General features: G+C 42.1%; 1 protein-coding gene across 1 annotated transcript in view; it reads right to left on the bottom strand.

Annotated features, from left to right (window-relative positions):
• Ttc8 (tetratricopeptide repeat domain 8) overlaps positions 1–22,155 on the bottom strand; it is a 57,394-nt gene that overhangs the window by 25,164 nt on the left and 10,075 nt on the right. The window contains exons 2-6 of the mRNA XM_051150356.1: positions 13,610–13,730; positions 12,566–12,629; positions 12,315–12,474; positions 12,042–12,131; positions 7,725–7,769 (exon numbers count right to left, since the gene is read on the bottom strand). Of these exons, the coding sequence (XP_051006313.1) occupies positions 7,725–7,769; positions 12,042–12,131; positions 12,315–12,474; positions 12,566–12,629; positions 13,610–13,730 (480 nt within the window). The remainder of the gene's footprint in view (positions 1–7,724; positions 7,770–12,041; positions 12,132–12,314; positions 12,475–12,565; positions 12,630–13,609; positions 13,731–22,155) is intronic.

Genomic DNA, 22,155 nt, shown 5'->3' with positions numbered 1-22,155 from the left:
TGCATCAGAACACAGTTTTAATATACAAGGCACAAAACCGAAATGTAAAACACTAGGATTTTACTCTCTTCCTAATTTGTATCTACTCTCTAAAGATTCAAAAATGCCTCAAAATTCAGTGATGTCAAGGGTTCTGCATGTAAGATGGATCCAATGATAGTCCCCATTTTAAACACAGATGCAGAGAAGGAGAAGGGCAGGTAAGCGGATAGAAAGGGGGTTTGGAAGGGTAGGGGCCATTGCTCAGGGTAGAGTATTTGTATCACATCAATGGCTAATCCTGGGTTCAGACTCTAGTCACACCAGAGGAGAAATGAATTATCAGTTTGCTTTAGGGCCTGGGGGTCAGGCTTTAGTGGGTGAGGTGCTTGCTGTGCAGGCATGAAGACATGTTTTCAGATCCCCAGCTGCCACAAAACACTGGGTGCATTTACCTGTAACCTCCAAATCAGGGAGCACAGATGTGAATCCAGAACAAGAAAGAAAGGGGTTTTTGAAGAATGGGATTACAAAGAAGGCGCAAAGAAGTCTGAGTATTCGGGTAACTGCTGCCTTCAATGAGCACAACTCAATCACTCTGACATCACTTTACCTTCTAGTATCTGCAGCAGTCAGAGACATCAGATCCCCTGGACCTGGAATTATAGGTGGTGTACACCAGTTGTGGGTGCTGGGACCAGAACTCTGACTGGGTCATCAGCAAGAGCTGTATGCTCTTAACCCCTGAGCCATCTATCCACCACCATTTCATGGTTTTATCTTTTTCCTTCCAGTGTTTTTACATGGTCACACAAGGGATAATCAATAAAGAATTGAGATTCTTCTGGAGAGGAAGTCGAAAGCCTTTTGACAAAGGAACAAGGGAGGCAAGTCTTTACACAAATTTGAAGTTCACAGAAATCTTAAAAGTTCTATAAAGATTCAGTGATTAGAATTGGAGTTATTACTTATATGAGAATTCTGATTTTTAATTCTTGTCTTCTCACTGTTGGAACTGTTTCTTTCTGGAGTCAGTGTGAATATAACCAGGATAGCCAACAGTCCCATTAAAGAAACACTTGGATATTGTAGTTCTATTATCTCAAAATGCATCCCCTATTACTGTCCTCTTTAATATCAGCTCTCTTCTGAAATGAATGCTAGAAAACTCCCCTCAACCTCCTATTGCAAATTAATTACTTTTCCATGTGTCCTTTATCTCTCTTGCTCCAGGGGAGACCTCTAAATATGTAAACTACTTATCCAGGAATGATGTCACCTCGCTGAGCTTCTAATGGACCTAAAAAAAAATCAACATCTCTACTTGAATGCTATGGAAATTAAAAACAAGCTGCATATGACTATGCTTTCATGTGCATGTTTTTCTTTCCCCCTCTAGTTAGAAATAAGGTGAAGACAAAAGACGAGAGAGAAGTATGACTTTGAGTGGCATTATCTCTGCAACAGCAGGAAACTGTTCAGAGCGCTCGGTTCAGGCTTGCAGTGTACAGATCTGCGTATGTTAATTGTGACTCAGTCTTTATTAAGACCCTTCCCAGCAAACATATTACAGTCACCAACATATAAACAGACCTTCTACTTTTTTAGGAAAAGCTTCTTATGTGCCCTGACTTCCTAAGGTCAGATGCACGCTTATGACGGGTGACCGAGTTTGCCTTCAGTTACAATCCAGAATCAAGTCTAGTATGGAGGAACCAGATGTTCCTGTTAACCCCGTTAAGGGAAATATAATCTGCCTAGATAATAAAAACGGTAGGAAACAGTTACATCTTAGCAATTGTTATTTATACGCAGGCTTGGGATTAACAGACAAGAGTACTTGCGATGAGTCCTGAAGGCCTCTGAGCTCCCTGAGGGGGAACACCCCTTGTGGTTGTTTGAATGAGACTGTTCATGTACTTGAACACTTGGCTCCCGATGATTGCACTGTCTGAGGAGGTTTAGATGGTGTGGCCTTGCTGGAGGAAATATGTCACTAGAGGGCTGCTTTGAAAGTTTAAAGATTCATGCCATTTCCAGTTGCTCTCTCTGCTTTGTGCTTGCATTTCAAGATGTGAGTTCTCAGCATCCTATTCCAGCTCCCATGCCTGCCTGCTGCCTCCTATCAATTCTTCTGGAACCTTAGGCCAGAATAAACCCTTTCTTCTCTAAATTGTCTCAGTCACGGTGTTTTGTCACAAGAACAGAAAAGTAGCTAATACACCTTCTTTCCATCTCTGCTGTTCTGGAATGTCACTGTGCTCACAAGAGGCTGTAGTAAATGTAAACATGTTTTTGTTTTGATCCCAAGTATCAAATGTGAAACAGATTTGTGTGAGGGCACGTGATATTTGCCCACTAGAAAAGGAACTGCCTCTTGTGGGGGCACGGTCTTTGCCAGTTGATAAATATTCTGTATGGACTATGGGAGAGTAGAAACAGTCCAAATAACAGAGAGCAAGGGCTTTTGCAATGCTTTTCATCACTTGGCTGCTCATCGCTCCACTTAGAAGAGGCTGCTGTGTTTGCTGTTACTCCCACTGCCTCTTGTTCCTGCTGCTGGAATTCTGATGATGAAGAGTGGGATCTCCCCAAGGAACTGAGTCTAAAAAGGTCTACTTCCACTGTCCCTATTAACCTCCTTTCTCTCCTATCTAGGGTAAATGGACGGGAAGGGAGGTAGAGGCATTATAGAACTCCAAAGTCAGCTTTAAAAAAGATCAAAGCCTACAAGAGGCACTTGAAGATGACTTGCTCAGGGCATTAACTACAGTCCTGGCTTCTGACTGGTGTGGAAAATAGTTCAAGAATAGTTCACAGTACTCTTAATAGTTAGCTCTAGTGGTCTCTCTATTAACAGAGAGATATAAAATCGCAGGCCCACACGTCACTTTAGTTTTGTCAATAATGCACAGAGACAGAAATATATTGTCATATCAAAGGTTAGTTTTACTTTCTCAGGATTTAAATGCCACTTCACAGTTCTTGATATTTACCTATAATATGTCATACATTTATGCAAAATACTTTTGAAAAATCTGAAGGTCATCCAAAGTAGTACATATAAAAGCAGCTCTGATTTCATTAGTATGCTAAAAAAACAGAACCCTCCCTTCTTTTTTCTTTTCCCGGTTAAAGCTGGAAATATAGAAAAGGGTTTTTTAATGCCCTGTTTGAACTCATTATCTAAATCCTTTTTGGTAAATAGTATTTGTGATAAAATCTAAAATGACATTTTAATGTGAGTGTCTTCTCCAAAGAGCACTGTGCATAAATAAGTATGTGTGTGAGAGCATGCAAGCTAGTGAGAGGAGAAAACAGTCACAGACAGCTGTCTGCCCAGCATCCTCCACCAATCACAGGGCCAACGCAAGGGCTTCACTAATCATATGCTTTAGGAATAAGCCTGCCATTCCATAAGTGCAAACAGGAGATGGAGCTCGTACTTTTCACTAAATACAAATAAAAACAAGCTACTTCCTTGAATGTTCTACGCTAGAGTGACTAGCACATGGATATGACGCGGGCCCAATCAGGAGCACTTACATTTCAGAGGTTCTTAATGTACAGCTAATATATAAGCCAAAAGTGGCTATTAAATCAGGAAATTTATGAAAAAATTGAAAAAAACAATAGAAAATGAGAATCTCCACTGGTGCTGTGAGGTCAGGATGCTTTCTATACTGTAGGAATCCAAGTGGCTGGTGCACTGTGGGCATTCAAGTACACATGGAATGAAGACATATTAAATCTATTCTCAAGAGACACATCCAAGTATGCCTAGTGCACGTATATTTAGCTGTAACTCTATTTAACATTCTGAATGAATACTTCTTGATTTAACATTATATAAAACAAAGATTTGTAGTTTTCATGATTTTGGTAATTATTATTTTAATGGCTACATGAGAAGTCTATCTTGCTATTCATGATAATTTACCAAATGTGCTCTATAGTGCCAAGCATTCATGTTGTTTTTCAAATATTTTTGCTATTATGTCTAATACTATAATGATCATTGCAAATACAGCTATTTTTCCTGATTTTTCTTTGAGAACCGAAATGAGAGAAGAAATTAAGCAAATGTGTTTATGGCTATCTGCTTCTGTTATCATTCTATTTTCTAAATTGTACCCTTCGCAATATTATCTACAATTTGTAATAGTTTATGACATTCCCACTAAGCATCCTAAAGTCCTTTATTTTACATTTCTTGTTGGCAAGAAAATGCATCTCTACTGCACCTGCTTCTTGCTATTCCCCAAACTGTCTGTCCCTAGTCATTTCTATGTCCGTAGGAAGCCCTCTGAGGGCTGGGAAGGTTCCTGCAGGTAAACCCCTCCTGACCAGGAGTTTGAATCCCTAGATTTCACCAAGGGTGTGTGGTGAGCTGCCTGCTATCCCAGAGCACAGGGCAACAAGGAGGCAAGGGGCGAGTGTCCTAGACTAGTAGCTGGAGTGACAAGCTCCAGGTTTGGAGAGACTTGGCCTCGATATATACGGTACACTGTGATTAAGGAAGATATCTGATTATCAACAGCCGGCCTCCATGCATGTGCATGCACATGGAAAAACATACACGTGTGCCCCACATACATATAAATATCCACATACATACCACATATATGCCAGGGGGAAAAAGCTTTCTTAAAAATTCAGATAATCCTTTTAAATATGACAAGCAATATTTAAAATCACCCTATAGATATATTTTCCCTTTTGCCACTATATAGAAATTGTATATGAGAAGCGGCCAAATTCTTGCCTTTACAATTGTTTCACGAATGTAACCCATGAAGTAGTTTGATTGTTGAACTGTGTGTGTGTGTGTGTGTGTGTGTGTGTATGTGTGTGTGTGCATGTACTAATGTGCATGTGTACATGCATGTGGAAGCCAAAGGGCTCCTCCAGAGCCAGCTAACTTTTTATTGAGACTGGGTCTCCAAGCTGGCTCACCTATTAGGCTAGGCTGGTCCACAAACCCCAAGGAATCTGCCCATCCCCACTCCCCAGCACTATGATTATAAACACATGCCACCGGGATTAAACTTGGGTTCTCACACTTGTAAGGCAAGCGCGTTTCTGGGGCAGCTCCCTAGCTCTAATTCAAGCTTTGGTATCTCATTGGCCCCATGTCTAAAAGGACACCCCTAAACAAGCTTCCTCCGTTGTCATGTAATGAATCAAAATGACCTGCTGCCACGTCTCACTGTCTGCTCAGCACTATCTGCTTGTTTTGAATATATTAAGTCAGTCTTCATCAACATAATCTTATGAAATCACAAATAGAGACTCAGGTTCCCATTAAGATTTTGCATCATTTTCTTGTTCCTGGGATGTATTTAAAGGTCGTTTTGCTACGGGTTTTTTTTTTTCTATTAATTCACTGATTTCTTTTAATGAATTACCTTCCCTGGTGAGGTTGTTATACGGAACTCAGGCTTTCTGATGCTGCCAAGGGTCCTCAACTCTATTTCCTACGTTTGAATAAGTGTTTTCTGGCACTTCTATAATTTCAGAATATATTCCACAGCAGCGGTTCCCAGTCACCACTGGGCACCAGCATTGCCTGTGGAGTCCAGAAAAACAGCAGAGTCTCCACCTCCCTGAAGATTCTCATTTTGGAAGTGTAGCACAAACCTACACAGCCATTGCTTTGAAATTACACAGGTACTTAAGAAAGAGAGGCCCTTCTGCATTTCTGTTTCTAGGTCAATGAGAATGGAGTCTGCCGATATAAACATAGAGGGCAAAGGCTTGGGACGGCCTGCCTCCCTCTGTCCTTGATCTCAGGACTGAAGCAGTAGCTGGCACGCTGTGTCCCTCAAAGTGACACGGGATGAAAGAACAGATGCCCCCCTCAGTAAATGAATTAATCTAAAACAAACAAACAAACCCTGAGTATAAAGCCAAACGTGGTGGCTTGCACCTATAATCCTAGCACTTGGTGGGCAGAGGCAGGAGGAGTAAGAGTCAAGGCCAGTCTGGGCTACATAGTGAGATCCTGTTTCAAAAAACAAATGAAACAAAACAAACTGTCTAAAACCAGATTTGTGACAAATTTAGTAGTTAGAGATTCGGGCAGTGTTACATATCATCCCACTGGAAGCTTCTATGAGCCTTACAGTAAACAAACCCACTGGGTTCTGTTTACAGAAATGTGCATGGTTTCTTGGGGGACTGTCTTAGACTCCTCTGTTCCCTATGTGACCAGGCACATGACCTCTTCATCACACACGAGTCCCACATTCTCTGTAGCCAGCCTAGGCTCTCAGATGCACGCCCTATTCCTCAGCGCATGCAATGGTGTCTCCACATAGAGGACTCTGTCATTTCAAATGTCAAACTGAGTCAATCACGTAGCTTTCTAAACTGATGAACGGCCTCATGTCCCATGCCTGTTAGCAAAGCTATCATCCTCACAGCAGCCTCGGGTGGCAGCTCTGACTGCTGTCTCCTCCCCTGCCCCCACATCAAATCTATCATCAAGTCCACTCACTGCCGTAGCCTGTCTTTTTGGTGCCCTCGGTTTTGAAGAGAAGTCTTCTCTAGCTCTCATCCTCTGCTCAGGGTTTCTCCATGTCTTTTGCCTCGGTCCCACGAAAGCCTGCTCACTTGGATGTTCGCTAGCATCAAGCACCCTCTAAGCACTCCCTTGGCCATACCTTCAGTTTGGCAATCAACTCTTGTTTGCTTTTGTTTTTCACACATGGTCTAACTCAGTAGCCCAGACTTGTCTTAAACTCCTGACTTTCCTATGCCAGCCTCTTGAGTGCTGTGATCATGGGTGTACTCCACACCCTGCGACAGTTTACGTCAATTTTATTTCCCCAGTGAGAATGGACGGCTTGCAGAAGCAGCTGCAGTGTCACGTTTTCATTAGCTTTCCCAGTACATTCTGTGTGCCAGACACACAGAAAAAAACAACTGAGGAAGGTATTTTCCTGAACACTGCACATGTGAACATAGTGTTTTTACTGATCTAATAAGAAAATGGGGGGATGGGTGGTGGTGGCACACGCCTTTAATTCTAGCACTCTGGAGGCTGAAGCAGGCAGATCTCTGAGTTTGATGACAGCCTGGTTTATGGAGTGAGTTCTAGGACAGCCAAGACTAAACACAGAAACCCTGTCTCAAAAAACAAAAAACAAAAACAAAAACCAAATAAGTAAAAGACAGCAAAACAAATAAACAAAAACAAAGAAATAAAGAAAATGGGGAAAGGGCTATCAGATATTAAAGAATTGACTTAAACAACTTTGTGAGGTTTCTTCTCATTTATGTTGAAAGTCACCACCTCAGAGTCCGTCAGTGAGATGTTACCTTGAAAGCTGAAGCTAAGTGGTGAGTTACACGGCTCCTTATGCTAATCTTTCTACTTTTGTGTATCTGAAGTCTTCATGGCCCCGAGGGGCAGAAGAAGGCAGATATGCATGTTAGGAAATTTCTAATATTCTGTGGTCTGAAGAAAAATGGATCAGTAATAGTATTAGCATAAAGAATACATTTTAACAGGCATATGGTATTCTAAGTTACCTTGCCCTTTAACAAGAGCTACAGAATCTATGAACCAGGCTTTATTCTTATCATTTCTAAATTTATACAAACATCTTCACTGAAACTAAAACTTTCAGTTCTTCCAATTTTTAATGATTTTTAAGGAAAGAAATAGAACATCTCAAAATCTAAAGCCCCAAAGTCTGAAAAATTACAATGAAATAAAAGAGCATGAATTCATCACTTACCATCTTAACATCATTTTCATGGTGAAAAATATATTCAAATAAAGCCTAGAGAAGAAAAATGTCAAAATACACTCAGTTTATTTTAAGTTATTACTATATGAAAACTCAAAACTTGGTTGACTCAAAAACCCAGGATCTCTAAAGTGCTAGGAATGGCTAAGTAATAAATGTGACTGTCATTTGTCATAATGAGCCATCTTAAAATTCTGCAACTCATAATGGACCCTTGTTTTTAGAGACAATAAACTGGAAAGTTTAAAAGGCTGAACCTTTTTTCCTTTATGTTATTTGCATTATTTTATTAGAACAAGACAAAAGAAGTTCATTTTATTTCCTAAAGACTTATGATTGTCATGAATGTTTCATCCTATTTGTATACTCTGTATTATAAGGATTATTATTTAACTTTGACATGTGGGAAATTGGGTATTCCTTCTGAAACAATATAGAATATGTGTTAAGCTGAATTTTCTGCTTAATTTTTGTTTGTTCATTTGGTTTGAGACAGGGGTTCTCTATGTAACGCTGACTGTCCTGGAACTCATTCTATCAACCAAGCTAGCCTTGAACGGAAGAGGTCAGCCTGCACCTGCCTCTAGAGTTCTGGGATTAAAGGCATTCACCACCACATTGCAACTTACTAATTAATTTTCAAGGCTGTCTCCTTGGGTTTCTTATTAGAGAGCTATACAGTCCAAGTGAAGACTGGAATCACATAGGGGGACCCAGACTGGACTAATCAAATCAGATACCAGGAGGTATGGAAGGTGGAGAAGTCCCCTGTTACACTTTGTGAAGCTTCCAGATGACTCTGCTCTCCAACTAGGGTGGAAAGGTGTGATTTTCAATGTTTATCCTGCTCATCTAAGTAAGTATTAATGGGTGACTTTTTGGCTCTACTACCCTATGTCTGGAATGCAGTGTTTGACACTTATTAGTGACCCTGGGAGATCTCGCATATTAACAAAGAAGACATGGAGCAACAGAAATAAAAAAGAATTCAGGCCTGATGGCACAGACTTGTAAGCCCAACTACTTTGAGGCGGGGGGGGGGGGGGGGGGGGGAGGGAGGAAGGGGGGGGGGTAAGCCTGGACTATCATTAGACACTATCTCAACAAAAGAAGAAAGGGAAGAAACTGGAAGGAGGGAGGGCATAAAAGGAAGAAGGCAAGGGGAAGGGAGGGAGGGAGGGTAGGTGAGAAAGACTGAATAAGGCCCAAGATGTGATCCCCAGTACAGCAACAAAAGAAGAAAGAAAAGAGATGTGTCAAGCATGGTGATACATGCCTGTGCACTGAGCACCCAGGAGGCTGAGGTGGGTGGAGCAGGAGTTCTGGGCCATCCTGCAATACATAGTGAGGTGCTGGCCTGAAAAGAGCAGTCATCAAACCAGATAACAACTAAAACCCACATATGGCAAGCCTTCCCTTCTTATTGAAAAATAAAAACCTAAAAGTACAGCTGTCTGCTACCATGGCTTTCCCGGCACCCAAGCACAAGCAGCGTGTGAGCATCACCACAGACATCTCCTAACATAAAGAAGTCCTAATGAGACAAGGAAAGTTGGGGGGCAAAGGGGAAAACTTGGTGACATTTTTACAGCACACTAAAGAAACCCAAGAAATCTAGTTCGGCCAAACCTAGAACATATACCAGGCCTGCTCTGGATTGCTATAGGGTAACTGTAGAAATTGCCTCTGTTGGCTGCATTAAAAACTGGCCAGCCAGTCACCTCAGGTAAGGGAACCTGCTTGTTAGTACGCTCCTTTGATGAAGAGAACAGAGTAAAGCTTCACAGTCTACTAAGCGCCAGTGACTACTATGGTGAGAGAAGGACGGAAGACGTCATACTGTTCCCTAGTCTGCTGCCAGGGTGATCCACCCCTGCTGACCCCAGAACGTCAGCGATGAGGAGTGAACTCAGCACTCTATACGAAGTTCTCGGACTTTTACACTGAGTTTTCTGGGTTAGAGTTCAATTCCAAGCTATTCCCAACCAAAAAGTTGGGGGTGGGGGATGTTTTATTTCATTTTGCTTTTAGGGACATTTTGTTTTTGTGGAAGCCAGCCAGAGAACAACCTAGGCTGTTGTTCCTAATGAAGCACCCCCACCTTGGTTTTTCCTTTCCCCAAGGATATATTTGTGTGTGATGTGTGCTTGGAGGGGGGGGGGGGCTGTTTGCACACAGAGGCCCAAGGAAAGCATCAGTTCTACTCTACCATTCGGCCTGTTCCTCTGAGCAGGGACTCCGATCCCACAACTTGGGGTTCATGTTTTTCTTGACTAGGAAGGAAGCCATGGAGCCCTAGCAATCCTCCTGTCTCCACCCACCTCAGAACTGTGGTTACACGTGTGAGTGGGACACTCAGCTTGTTAGGTGGGTGCTGGAATCCAAACTCCAGTCCTCAGGACTGCGCAGCCGGCAATCTTAACCACTGAGCCATCTCTCCAGTCCCAGCCTTTTTTTTTTTAAAGACAGTTTCTCACTAGCCTGGGGCTCACTGTTGATTAAGCTAGGCTGGCTGGCCTGCAAGCCACATATTCTAGCTTCATTTTTGTTATGAGATAATATACCCTAACAAAAAGCAAGTCAGGGAAGAGAAGCATTTATCTGACTTACATGCTCAGGTTAAGTGCATTATTGCAGGAAAGTTGGGGCAAGAACTGAAAACAGTGGATCCACAGTCAAGAGTGAAAATAAACAAACAAACAAACAAACAAACACAGGGCTCCTTGCTTGTTCTCCGCGAGCTATCTCTTCTCCCATTCTGTTGAGGACCCCATGCCTAAGGAATGGTGCGGCTCATAATGGGCTGGTTGGGTCTTCCTACACCAATTGACAAGCCAAGCAATCCCATATAGAACCATAAGTCAACCTGATCTAAATACTTCCTCACTAAGACTCCCCTCTTAGGAGATTCTAGATTGTGCCAAGTTGGTAATTAAAAGTAAGCATCACACTACCATACCCAGCTTTTTTAAAACATTATTTGTATGTGTGTGTGAACATATGCATGCATACATACATACACATGCATGTCACAGCACACATAAAGAGATCAGAAGACAACACAGGGTAGTCAGGTTTCTCCTACCATGTGGGTCTTGGGAATTGAATCAGGTCAATAGGGCTAGTCTTGTTGGCCTGCCTCTGATCCATCTGACTGTCCCATATCCAGCTCTCCATGTTGCCCCTGGGAGTGAACTCAGGCCCTCATACTTGTGAAGTAAGGACTTTAGCAACTGAGCAGGGTCTCCCAAGCCCCACCCCCCACATACCCTAGTTTCTCATACTGGAAAATCCTGGACATTTTTCTTTCTAATTTTGTTTTCATTTCTCTAGTTTCTTTTTCTCTTTTCTACTCTCCTCTATTCTGCCCCCTTATCTACTTGCTCACTCCGCCCCCAATTTTCTCTTTAATTTAAGAGAATTCTCTGAGTAATGAGAATTATTGAGGTAGTTGCCATGTTGGCTGCTTTCTGGCTTGAGCAATGCTGAGGGCCTAGTTAGTTACTAATTAAGCATACATTTATTTTCCATCCTTTTGACAGTCCTTAAATCATACAAGAGTTGGGCTGGAGAGATGGATCAGAAGTTAAGAGCATTGGCTGCTCTTCCAAAGGTCCTGAGTTCGATTCCCAGCAACCGCATGGCAGCTCACAACCATCTATAATGAGATCTGGTGTCCTCTTCTGGCCTGCAGGTGTACATTCAAGCAAAAAATTGTATAAATAAAAATTTTTTAAATCTTAAAAAAAAAAAAACCATACAAGAGTTGAAAATTAAGAGGCAGGTGGATCGCTGTGAGTTCGAGGCCAGCCTGGTCTACAAAAGCGAGTCCAGGACAGTCAAGGCTACACAGAGAAACCCTGTCTCTAAAAACCAGGAAAAAAAAAAGAAAAGAAAGGAAGAAAGAAAGAAAAGAGTTGAAAATTATTTAGTCCAGGGAAGAATGGGAGGATACAAGGGATGGGATAACAATTGAGATGTAATATGAATAAATTAATAAAATATATTTAAAAAAAAGAAAATTATTTAGTCCAAGCTGAAAAACAAACACGTAAACATACAGACAACCTCCAGCTTCATTCTACAAAGACGACACTGCCTTTCCACTTTCTCAGTTATAAAGTATGGCTATTACCCAGGGGAAAGGATTTTCCTATAATTATTATCTATACGCTTATTTCTGGTCAATTGTACTTAATTCAAGAAAAAGATATGGTTTTTACATGTTGCTACACTAACTAAAATCATCACGAGGCTGTGTCATCTATCATTACCTCAGAGCTTAGCATCTTTTGAAGCACATACCTTTGCCAACTTAGGTTTCTGGGAATATTTTCTTAAATTCAGTCTAGATAAATTTATAAATGGTCCATCAGGACTTGTAAGCATGGAAGCCTGTGAGAGAAAAGAAAGAGAAGAAGAACTTTCTTTTGAAACATCAATAGAGATTCTTACGCATAAAAATTATAATAGATTATAGAAATTATAAGGCAAGAAGAATTACTTCAAAATTTCCTTTTAATTTTCTACTGTAATTCCAGTGAAGCATAAAATTACTTGGGTAATACAAGAACCTACCGTCCCTAGTCTGACAAATCTTCCAGATGAGCTGGTGATAGGTCGTGCTGTGTAGGCAGTTCTGGGTGTTCTGATGGCCTGCTCCATTGTCCCTGGCCTCCCACTCTGTGTGCTGGGCCTCAGGAAACCCGTAATGGGTCTTCCCGCTTGAGTGATTGGCCTGTGGAGATCAACAGTTGTTATAGCACCCACAAGATCAGCTAAGGATTGATCAGGATTTGGAGGCAGAGGAATGAACCTAAAATACAGACCTGACAGCTTGACTCTGTCCTCCTGCCTGGTTAGTTCCAGGGAGCTTCAAAGACGTGCCAGGGCCTACAAGATGGGATGACAATCAATTTGTGTATTACTTATAGCTTTCTAGAAACTCTCAGTGATATAATTTTCAGGCTTGTACTGGCCTGGGAAAGAAGGCATTGCTAGTAGGAACTGCTTTGAGGAAATGTGTTTGAGACCCATCTTCAGTGACTGTTTACCACTGGAGTTGGCAGCATGAACCTTCTGGGGCAGCACCTAAAACTGAGGCCGACTGAAGACCCCTGCAGTAGCCAATTTTATTCAGAGCATCAGACAACTTATACCCTGAAGCTAAAAACAATCACATGAGTGAAATGTTTGATGTCAAGGACTACCCACACACGTTTTTCCATAGAGGCACATGAGTAGCAACAGCTGAAGCAGACTTCAGACTCTCCGCCACACTTGGGAGGACACAAACACACATCCCAAGAGCAGTTCTGTGTTTTGAAGAAACTGAGATCACAAGACTCTGGTCTTGTCTTCTTGGTATTTTCTCACAAGCACTTAGAATTCTCACACGACTCCACTCTTGACTGTGTTCCGACAAGTGAGCATGCTATCATTTAGTCTTCACAGGGTCTCTAAGGTAGGTTTGGTACTAAGCCATTTAACAGAGGCTCGAGGAATCAAGTTCACAGGTCACCTTATTAGCAGAGCTTGCATTCAGATTCAAAACTAGCATGCTTTAAAGTTTAAATGGTTCTAGACTCAAAAGTTAATTATGTCTCATAAAGATGTCTCCAAATAAATGATTATGTCTAGAATTTACATGTTTTAGCAAGTCAATGAGGAAAAGAAAGTCTTAGCAACTAATAAATTAGCAGCAAACCACCATATACTGTGGCTATCCTCCAATACTATTCATACCAGGATCCTGGCTTGGATTTTAAGGCAATCCCATTATGCATGTGTTTATAGAAAATATAAGAACATATGTGCACACATATCCCTCTTATGTGCTACACTCCTCCTTTAACTGAAGGAGGAGTACTTACGTGGAACTTGGGCAATAGCATTTTCATCCAGGATCATTTCCGCAATCCCCTCCTGAACCACATCAATTTCATCTATGTACACCATTTCAGTCAGTGCTCGTGCTTTCAAAATCCAAGCTGCCTAAAAACCATGGAAAAAGAAAGCATTTGGTAACATACCATTAGAAATCTCACATGGCTTACTGAAGAGGGCATGTTTTGTCAGTGCGCTCCGTGCTCTGCTTCAGGACCAAGACTTCCAGGAAGTCCTCCCCAGTCTCCAGGAAGTCCTCCCCAGCCTCCAAGGCCAGGGCATCCTCGCACCCTCCTTACAGTCTTTCCTTTATGCTGCTGATCTTCTCACTTACCGTATGTGACATTATTGCGAGCATCTGGGCATGCATTAGCCTCTGTTCCCCAGAATGCAAGCATGTCAACCTTGTGTACTCCTGAAATTTCTACACCTTTAGTTTTTTATACGTAATTATAAATTCAGGAAATGTTGGTTGACTCAGGCTATGATCCATTTCTCTGGAGTCCAAGTCACTATTCAACCCCTGTAATTTTGTGATTAGTCAGGAGAAAACCTGCTAAAGAGAACAGAGAATGGAAAAGTAATTAAAGACTCTAACTTGAAAGCATCGTTAGCTTTGCTGGAGCCTGAGCAACAGCTGGAGTCTTGTCAAACACATAAAATCACTTTACTGAAAAACGTGACCTTTCTGCTTTTTTTCCCCCCCAGAATAAAAGCCAAGAATGATGAAGCTTGGTGTACCTTGCATGATCTGAGAGGAATGCAGGTCTGGAAGTGGCAGCATAGACCTGACTCTACAGTTCAGAGCTGCCGGACGTCCGCAAAGCCCCCACATGTACGGAACCCTATCTAGTCAGTCCTTCTTTACAGACCTCTTAGATATGTACGAGCAGGCTGGCTCTGAGTAGGAAACAAGACCTCAACATGGACCCGAACACTCCTGAACACACCATCACCCAATGGATTAAACAGTTAAGCACAGCAGTGTGTGATAGAAAAATTAGGTTTTTAGAATATGGTTGGAAGGAAGGAAAGGAAAGGATGGAAGGAGAGAGAGAGGGAGAGAGGGACGGGGGGAGAGAGAAAGGGGAGAGAGAGAGGGATGGGGGAGAGAGAGGGAGCGAGAGAAGGGGGAGAGAGAGAGGGACGGGGGAGGGGGGGAGAGAGACAGAGAGAGAGCGGGGGGGGGGGGAACAGAGAGAGAGAGAGAACCAAGATAGTCGTGTAGGCCTGTCACCCCAGCACTTGGGAGAGCCTCCTTGACTGCACAGCACGCTCAAAGCCAGCCTATAATACATAATATTTTCTCAAAACAATGATTATTGTAAGAATAATGCTGACAGCTTTGGCTCTGTGGCCAGGTAAGATTGGCTCGCAGGGTATTTGGAAAGTCCCAGTAGCTGTGAACGTTGGAACGCTGGTGAAGCTGTCTGGACTAAAGAGGGCACATGTGCCACAGTGAGGTTTAGATTTTCATTCTGTTTTTGGTTGTTGTTGTTTTAGTTGGTTTGGTTTGTTTGTTTTCAGTTTTTCGAGACAGGGTCTTTCTGTGTTAGCCTTGGCTTCCCTGGGCTCGCTCTGTAGATCAGGCTGGCCTCTGCCTCCCGAGTGCTGGGATTAAAGGCGCGCACCACCACACCTGGTTTGATTTTCGTTCTGATATTGAGGAGCCAATAAAGCTTATGGACCATGATTTGGGGCCTAATTTAAATCTTTCTTAGCCAATCTGACCCCCTCACTCAACCACCCCCCATCTCCAATCTCTGTCTCTGTAGGGTCTCACTGTGTATCCCAGGATGGCCTTGAACTCTAGAACCCCTTATTTAGCCTTCTTAGTGCTGGAATTAGTGGCATGTACACCATACTCATATTAAATCAAGCTTTTCAAAAGCCATGTTTTTATAATTTTAAGCATCATTTACACTGTCAGTTATTAAACATCCATAGACATATTTTAGTAGCTTTGAGTCGTTGCTCTTATTTTGTAATTCAATCTGTTATGCTTCATATCTAGTGCCCTGGTAACCTCTTACATGTGAAGATGATGTAAATTTTCTGTGCTGAGCTAATCAAAACAAGGGAAATGAATCCATCATTCTCCCCTGCCCCAATAAATAAACAGCTATTATCAGAAGTCGGAGAGGAACATCTGCTTTTTAAAAATCTCTATGAAGTCAGTCTTTATAAATATAATTTTGGTTTTTTGTTTTTGTTTTGTTGTTGGTTTGGATTTTTTCTTTGCTTGTTTGTTTGTTTTTTGAGACAGGGTTTCTCTGTGTAGCCTTGGCTGTCCTGAACTTGCTTTGTAGACCAGGCTGGCCTCGAACTCAGAGATCTGCCTGCCCCTGCCTCCCAAGTGCTGGGATTAAAGGAGTCTGCACCACACCCGGCTTGATTTTTAAGTCTTAAGAAATGGAAACAATGATATGAATGTTGATATTAACAAACCTGTAAGGACCGGGAGATTGCTCAGTGGGTAAAACACATGCTGTGCAAGCATGAGTGAGAAGCAGAGTTCAAGCCGCAGATCTGTGCAACACATATCTGTGATCTCAGCACTGGGGAGCTGAGCTAAGAGGGAGAGACAGGAGAGTCCCTAGAAGTTTCCAGAACCGCTAACCTGCTACAAGCAGTGGCAAATGAGAGAGCTTGTCTTAAACGAGGTGAATGGGGAGGGCTGACACCCAAAATGGTCCTCTGACATCCACACATGTGCTATGGCATGCACATGCTCACACACCTCACACATAGACACACCTCATACCCGCACACACACACACAAACACATCACACACTCATATGTAAATACACACACACATACATATGACACACTCATGTACATATACACATCATACACACAAAAATATTTGTTAAGGATCTGAAATAAAGCATGTTGCTGTTTGGTTTTTGTGAACTTGACATAAACTAGAGTCACCGGGCATGGGGGAACATCAGCTGAAAAATTTCCCCATCAAATTGGCCTGTAGGCAAGTCTGGGGGGCATTTTCTTGTATGGCGATAGATGTGGGAAGGTCCAAACCACTGTGGGAGGTGCCACCCTTGAGCAGCCAACCTGGTTGTATAAACCACAAGCTGAGCAAGCCATGGAGAGCACACCAGGAAGCAGAACATTCCATGACCTCTGCTTCAGTTCCCGCCCCGGCTTCCCACGATGACTGACTGTGACATGCCAGAGTAAGCTGAAATAAAGCCTTTGTGTCTTCCATTGCTTTTGCCTATGATGTTTATCACAGCAACAGAAATCCAACTACAACAGAACTTGGTACCAGGAACATGGGGGTGTTGCTGTGACAAATCTGATCACGTGGATCTTATGCCTTGGATTGTTTTTTGGGTAGGATTGTGAGAGCTTTTGGAAGTTTGAGCCAGAAAAACTGCTGAGCTGTCAGAGGTTAATGGGGTGTCCTGGGGTAGGTTGGAAGGAAATGCAGATAACGAAGGCCTGGCTCTTGAAATTTTAGAGGAAAGTTTGAGTCAATTCAAATATTCGATCAGGCTATTTGTTTGATTTAGACTAAAAATCTATGGGAAGAAAACGTATTTTAGTGGGACGATACATGCTGGTTACCTGGGGCTGGAAACTCAGCTGTGATTAATATGAGAACAGCACCACGGGGGTAAAATCTGGGAAACACTCACTGAGGGTCAGACACGGAAGCTGGTAGCCACACTTTACCAAATGTGTAGAAGAGCCTCACACACTGTACTGATTTTAAAGGCATAAAGGGGTCATGGAGAGTATCTGAGGTTGGCACTGTCTGCAGGCCTGGAGCCTCCCTGAAGAGAGGCCAGAAGAGGTGAAGACTCAGCCTCAGGCACAGTGGAGCCCCAGGCTCGATGGGATCTTGGCAGCAGCACAGGCTTGGTACAACGTGGCAAGGCTGGAATCTTTAGAGAGGCCAGGAAAGGCCACTGGTGAAGCGAGTCTGTCTCCAGCATATTGGTAATATTGGGGCTGTAGAGCCAGCCTGGGCCTATGAGAAAAGCTGTGTGGTGGCAAAGCTACAGAGACGGGTCACAGAAGGCTTTTGGAGCCCAGAAGATGCTGAGTGAATCCTAGATGACAGCCACTGTGGGATTCACAGGTTGTTACTGTGCCCTGGGTCCTCCCTCTTAGAATAAGAAAGTACATATGTTAATTTTTGTATTTTATTTTAAAGCAGTTCACAGTCAATAGACTTTGAATTTTTTAAAGAGAGCGCCGATTTTTTTGTTGTTTTGTTTTGTTTTGTTTTTCCAAACTGGGTTTCTCTGTGCAGCCTTGGCTGTCCTGGACTCGCCCGGTAGACCAGGCTGGCCTCGAACTCACAGCCATCTGCCTGCCTCTACCTCCCGAGTGCTGGGATTAAAGGCGTGGGCCACCACGCCCGGCACCGCTGACTTTTAAAGTATTGAAAATTGTATATGCTGTGGTATTTTTAAAGTTAAGCTATGTTTTATGTTGTGATGTTAACATGAGATCTTGAGATAAACAAGAAATAGAAGTTATGGGTGGACAGTGATGTGTTTGTGATTCAAGCTGATAAAGGGTCAACTGTGATGGTTAGTTTTGACAAAAACAATCAAAAACTAGACTTACCTAATTGGGGGACCCCAATTAGAGAACTGCCTCTATCACACTGGCCTATGGACATGGGCATGTCTGTAGAGGTATTTATTTTCTTGATTAATAATTAATGTGAGTGCCCCAGTACACTATAGGCAATACCACCCCTGGGCAGGTGGTCCTGTGTTGTATAAGAAAGCAAGCTCATGATGATCTGGGGCACGTGGGGGGGGGGCTCCCATTTTCTGAGGAATAGGGGAGGGGGAGGGAGAGTGGGACTGGGAAGAGAGGAGGGAGGGAGCTATGACCAGGATGTAAAGTGAATTGATTAATTAATTAATTAATTAATTAATTAAAAAGGAAAACAAGCTGAGCAGGTCATGGAGAGCAAGTCAGTAAGCAGCACTCCTCCAAGGCCTCTGCGTCAGATCCTGCCTCCAGGTTCCTGTCCTGACTTCCTGCCTTGGCTTCCCTCAGTGATGAACCGAGACCTGAAATAAGCTCTTCCCCGCCCCCCAAGTTGCTTTTGGTCATGGTGTCTATTATAGCAACAGATACCAAACTAGAAAACATACTTAAACCATTATTTGATTTAAAATTTCATTAATATTTCCAAAAAATTCATCTCCCTGGTTTTTTGTTTTTGTTTTTGTTTTTTGGTCCTAACAAAAATGACCTTGAAAATCACACATCACTGCTTGATTACACATCAGAGTACGTTCAAAAACCCACTCCTAGCAATGTGAACAATTCTTGAGATTTTAATGAAAACAGCAGATGGGGCTTTGGATTAAAAAAATATTTTTTTGGGGGAAATAAGCCAAATATGTTCTACAGCCCTAAAATCCCCTGCATATTAAAAAGAAGCATGATCAAGTATACACAGTAATCTCTAATTTTCCCTTAAATATGAAAAAAAACTAGAAATGTATTTTATGTTATGTTCAACTGAATACACTGCAGTCATCAACTTGAAAATACAGTTGCTTATACAAGTGACTCTATTTGTATTACAAGTTCTATAAAATCAATTTTTAAAAAGATGCTTAGGAATTTTTTAAAGGAACAAAACAGTTTCTCCCCAGTTAAATGAATAATAATCATGCTAATTTATTTCCCTGCATATCTTTTTTTATTCTTAGATAATTTCATACAATGCATTTTGATCATATTCACTTCCTCCTCCCAGTTCTTCCAAATTACCCCTCCCGACTTTATGTTCTCCCTCTCTCTCTCTCTCTCTCTCTCTCTCTCTCTCTCTCTCTCTCTCTCTCTCTCTCTTTTCCTTTTTTAAAACCCACTGAGACTCGTGCTGGATGGGTCCCTTTCCTGGAGCACAGTCAGCCTACCGGGGCTACCCATTCTAGTCTGGCACAGACCTGCCAATTGACATCAAGAAAGTCCTACTTACATGTTCCATCTCCTGTAGGGCTAATCCAGTTTTACTTATGAAATTAAAAACTCAACCAGCTGGGAAAAACATGTTTTCACTATTCTATTGTTTATGAAATAAGGATAAGTAATGCAAGGCCAACAGGTTATGACATGTGAGAAATAACTTTTGATTAATGGAGTAAGCCAACCAAGAGAGTAATCTTTCTGACATCATTTGGATGTCATGAAAACTGGTAGAACTACTCGACAGTCTGCCTGTAAACTGAAATGTTAGGCACAATATAGTATGTTGTTACTGTGAGGCCTTTTTAGAGTTTAGTTATGAAATCTCTCCAAATGCTCTTGGACAGAAGGCTTAATCTCCAGCTCGTGCACCACAGACAGATGACTCCATCGCCAGAGTACCAATCTCATAAATCGACTACTTCACAAATGCCTTCATAGCTGGACCATTAGGAGGAGGGGACAAGCCCAGCTGGAGGAAATGGGACTCTGGGGTGTGACTTTATAGGTTGCATCCATCCTGTCCCCCTTTCCTTTCACTGTCTCTGCCCTTGACTGTCACGAGGTTGGCAGCTTTTTGACACCATGCCATTCTGCCTCACCCCAGGTTCCAAACCCACTCAGCCACCAACCACAGAGATGCCTCTAAAATCCAGGAGGCAAAATCAAACTGTTAAGCTTTTTTTCTTTTGCAGTTTTTTTTTTTTTCGTCACAGTGGCAAAAAGCTAGCACAAGCCTCACCTCTTTTTAAGTTGTAAACAACATGAAACCTGAAAAATAGGAACAAGGTCAGCCTTGTTCCTTCTGACATCATTATCTGGTGGATAATTGAGTCTACAGAAACAAAATTAGAAACTGTTACTAAATATAAGGGCTACATGAAACCTTGCTAGTCTAAAACTTTTAAATACCACTTATGGTTTTCAACAATATGTACAATGCAAATTACTAGTGCTTTAATTTAATTGTAATCAAAATCTTCTAAATGGCTAAGAATAAAAAATATATTTATTTATTTATAAATAAGTTGTATTTAAGATTTAGATTTGTTCTGAATGACTGCATGTATAGTATATAAAACATAATCATTGGAGCTAGGCGTGGTGGCACACACCTTTAATCCCAGTGCTTAGGAGACAGAGGTAGGTGGATCTCTGTGAGTTCAAGGTCAGCCTGGTCTACAAAAGGAGTCCAGGACAGCCAAGGCTACACACATAGAAACCCTATCTCGAAAAACCAAAAGAAGAAAAAGAAAAGAAAAAAAAAAAAAATATATATATATATATATAATCATTGGAAGACAAGTGCCATCTTATAAAAAAGTCTGAGTCACATTTGTGCCATGTCTAAGTCAGAAGTCTCCATTAGAGTACTTCTTAACTTGTTTTCCATGCTGAAAGGCTCTGTCATTACTCATATGTACCTTGTGAGAAGTTCAAATCACTCAGTTACATTACGTTAACATTGTATCTCATTTAGTGGGACAAACACTAGTAACATCTACATTCTCTGCACCTCTTCTGTTCCCAGACTCAGTGGAAACCTTCTGGACTGAAAGCTTCACTGGCCAGTTACTATCCTCTACTGCTGCTCTAACCAAGCCCCTTCCCTTCCAGGGCTTCCTTCTGACTCAGTCCCTTGTTTCTTACCATCAACAGCTGAGAGCCACCTCTAAGCATTTAGTTGTGGCAATCTGGCCACTTTCCCTTCCTTCCTTCTTCAATGGAAGAACTTTGTCCTCCCTCCCTCTTTGAGCTACCAAGTCAGTTAGAAAGCAAGCAAAGTGGGGCAACTGTGTTCAAAATTTGCTGCTATCCATCAGAGTTGTGCAGATCCTGTGACTTTGCTGACAGCCTGGCTCCCTCCTAAGTGTGATTGCTCTTACTACCCTGTTCCTTTTTCTCCTCATTCTGGTCAATCTTGGCAATTGTTACTTAAGCCCCAAGTCTTAATAAGCAGTTCACATTAGTTCCTCAAGGCTAGTCAAGTCAGTAGAAGCTTTAGGAATATGAAAGTTTATTTATACAATAAAGAACAGAACAGCTGGTAGATGCAGCTATGTTTCTAATACTAGAGCAGATACACAGCACATTTTCTAATCATCTGTAGCAAATAAGCAATAGCAACTAATTTACTCTCTAAACTAATGCTTGCAGCTAAACCTTTACCTGAGACACTGGCAAATCGGGAGCTGGTTCCTGGAAAGCATTAAGAAGGTTGTAAACATTTTTAAGATATGCAATTTCTGAAGTCAGAAGTCTTAATAAAAACCCACATATTAAATTGTGCACGTGTGTGTGGCATAGGCATGGGGTGCACAAGGTGGGCTCACTTGCCAGTGCACACGTATACTGAGGAGAAAAGTCAACTTGGATATCTTCCTTAATGGCTCACCATCTACTTTTTGAGACAAGGTCTTTCACTCAGCCTAGAGTGGCTGGCCAACAAGGCCTGAGACCTACCTGTCTCCGTCCGCACCCTAGTGCTAGGGTTACCCACACACACTGGCGCAGCAAGCCTTTATGTGCCCGAGGATCTAAATGCAGGTCTCAACACTTGCACAGCAT

Source organism: Acomys russatus, chromosome 1 (assembly GCF_903995435.1).
Source record: "Acomys russatus chromosome 1, mAcoRus1.1, whole genome shotgun sequence".
NCBI lineage: Eukaryota > Metazoa > Chordata > Mammalia > Rodentia > Muridae > Acomys > Acomys russatus.
The sequence above is the reverse complement of the archived record's forward strand: the minus strand, read 5'-3'. Positions and strand labels throughout refer to the sequence as shown.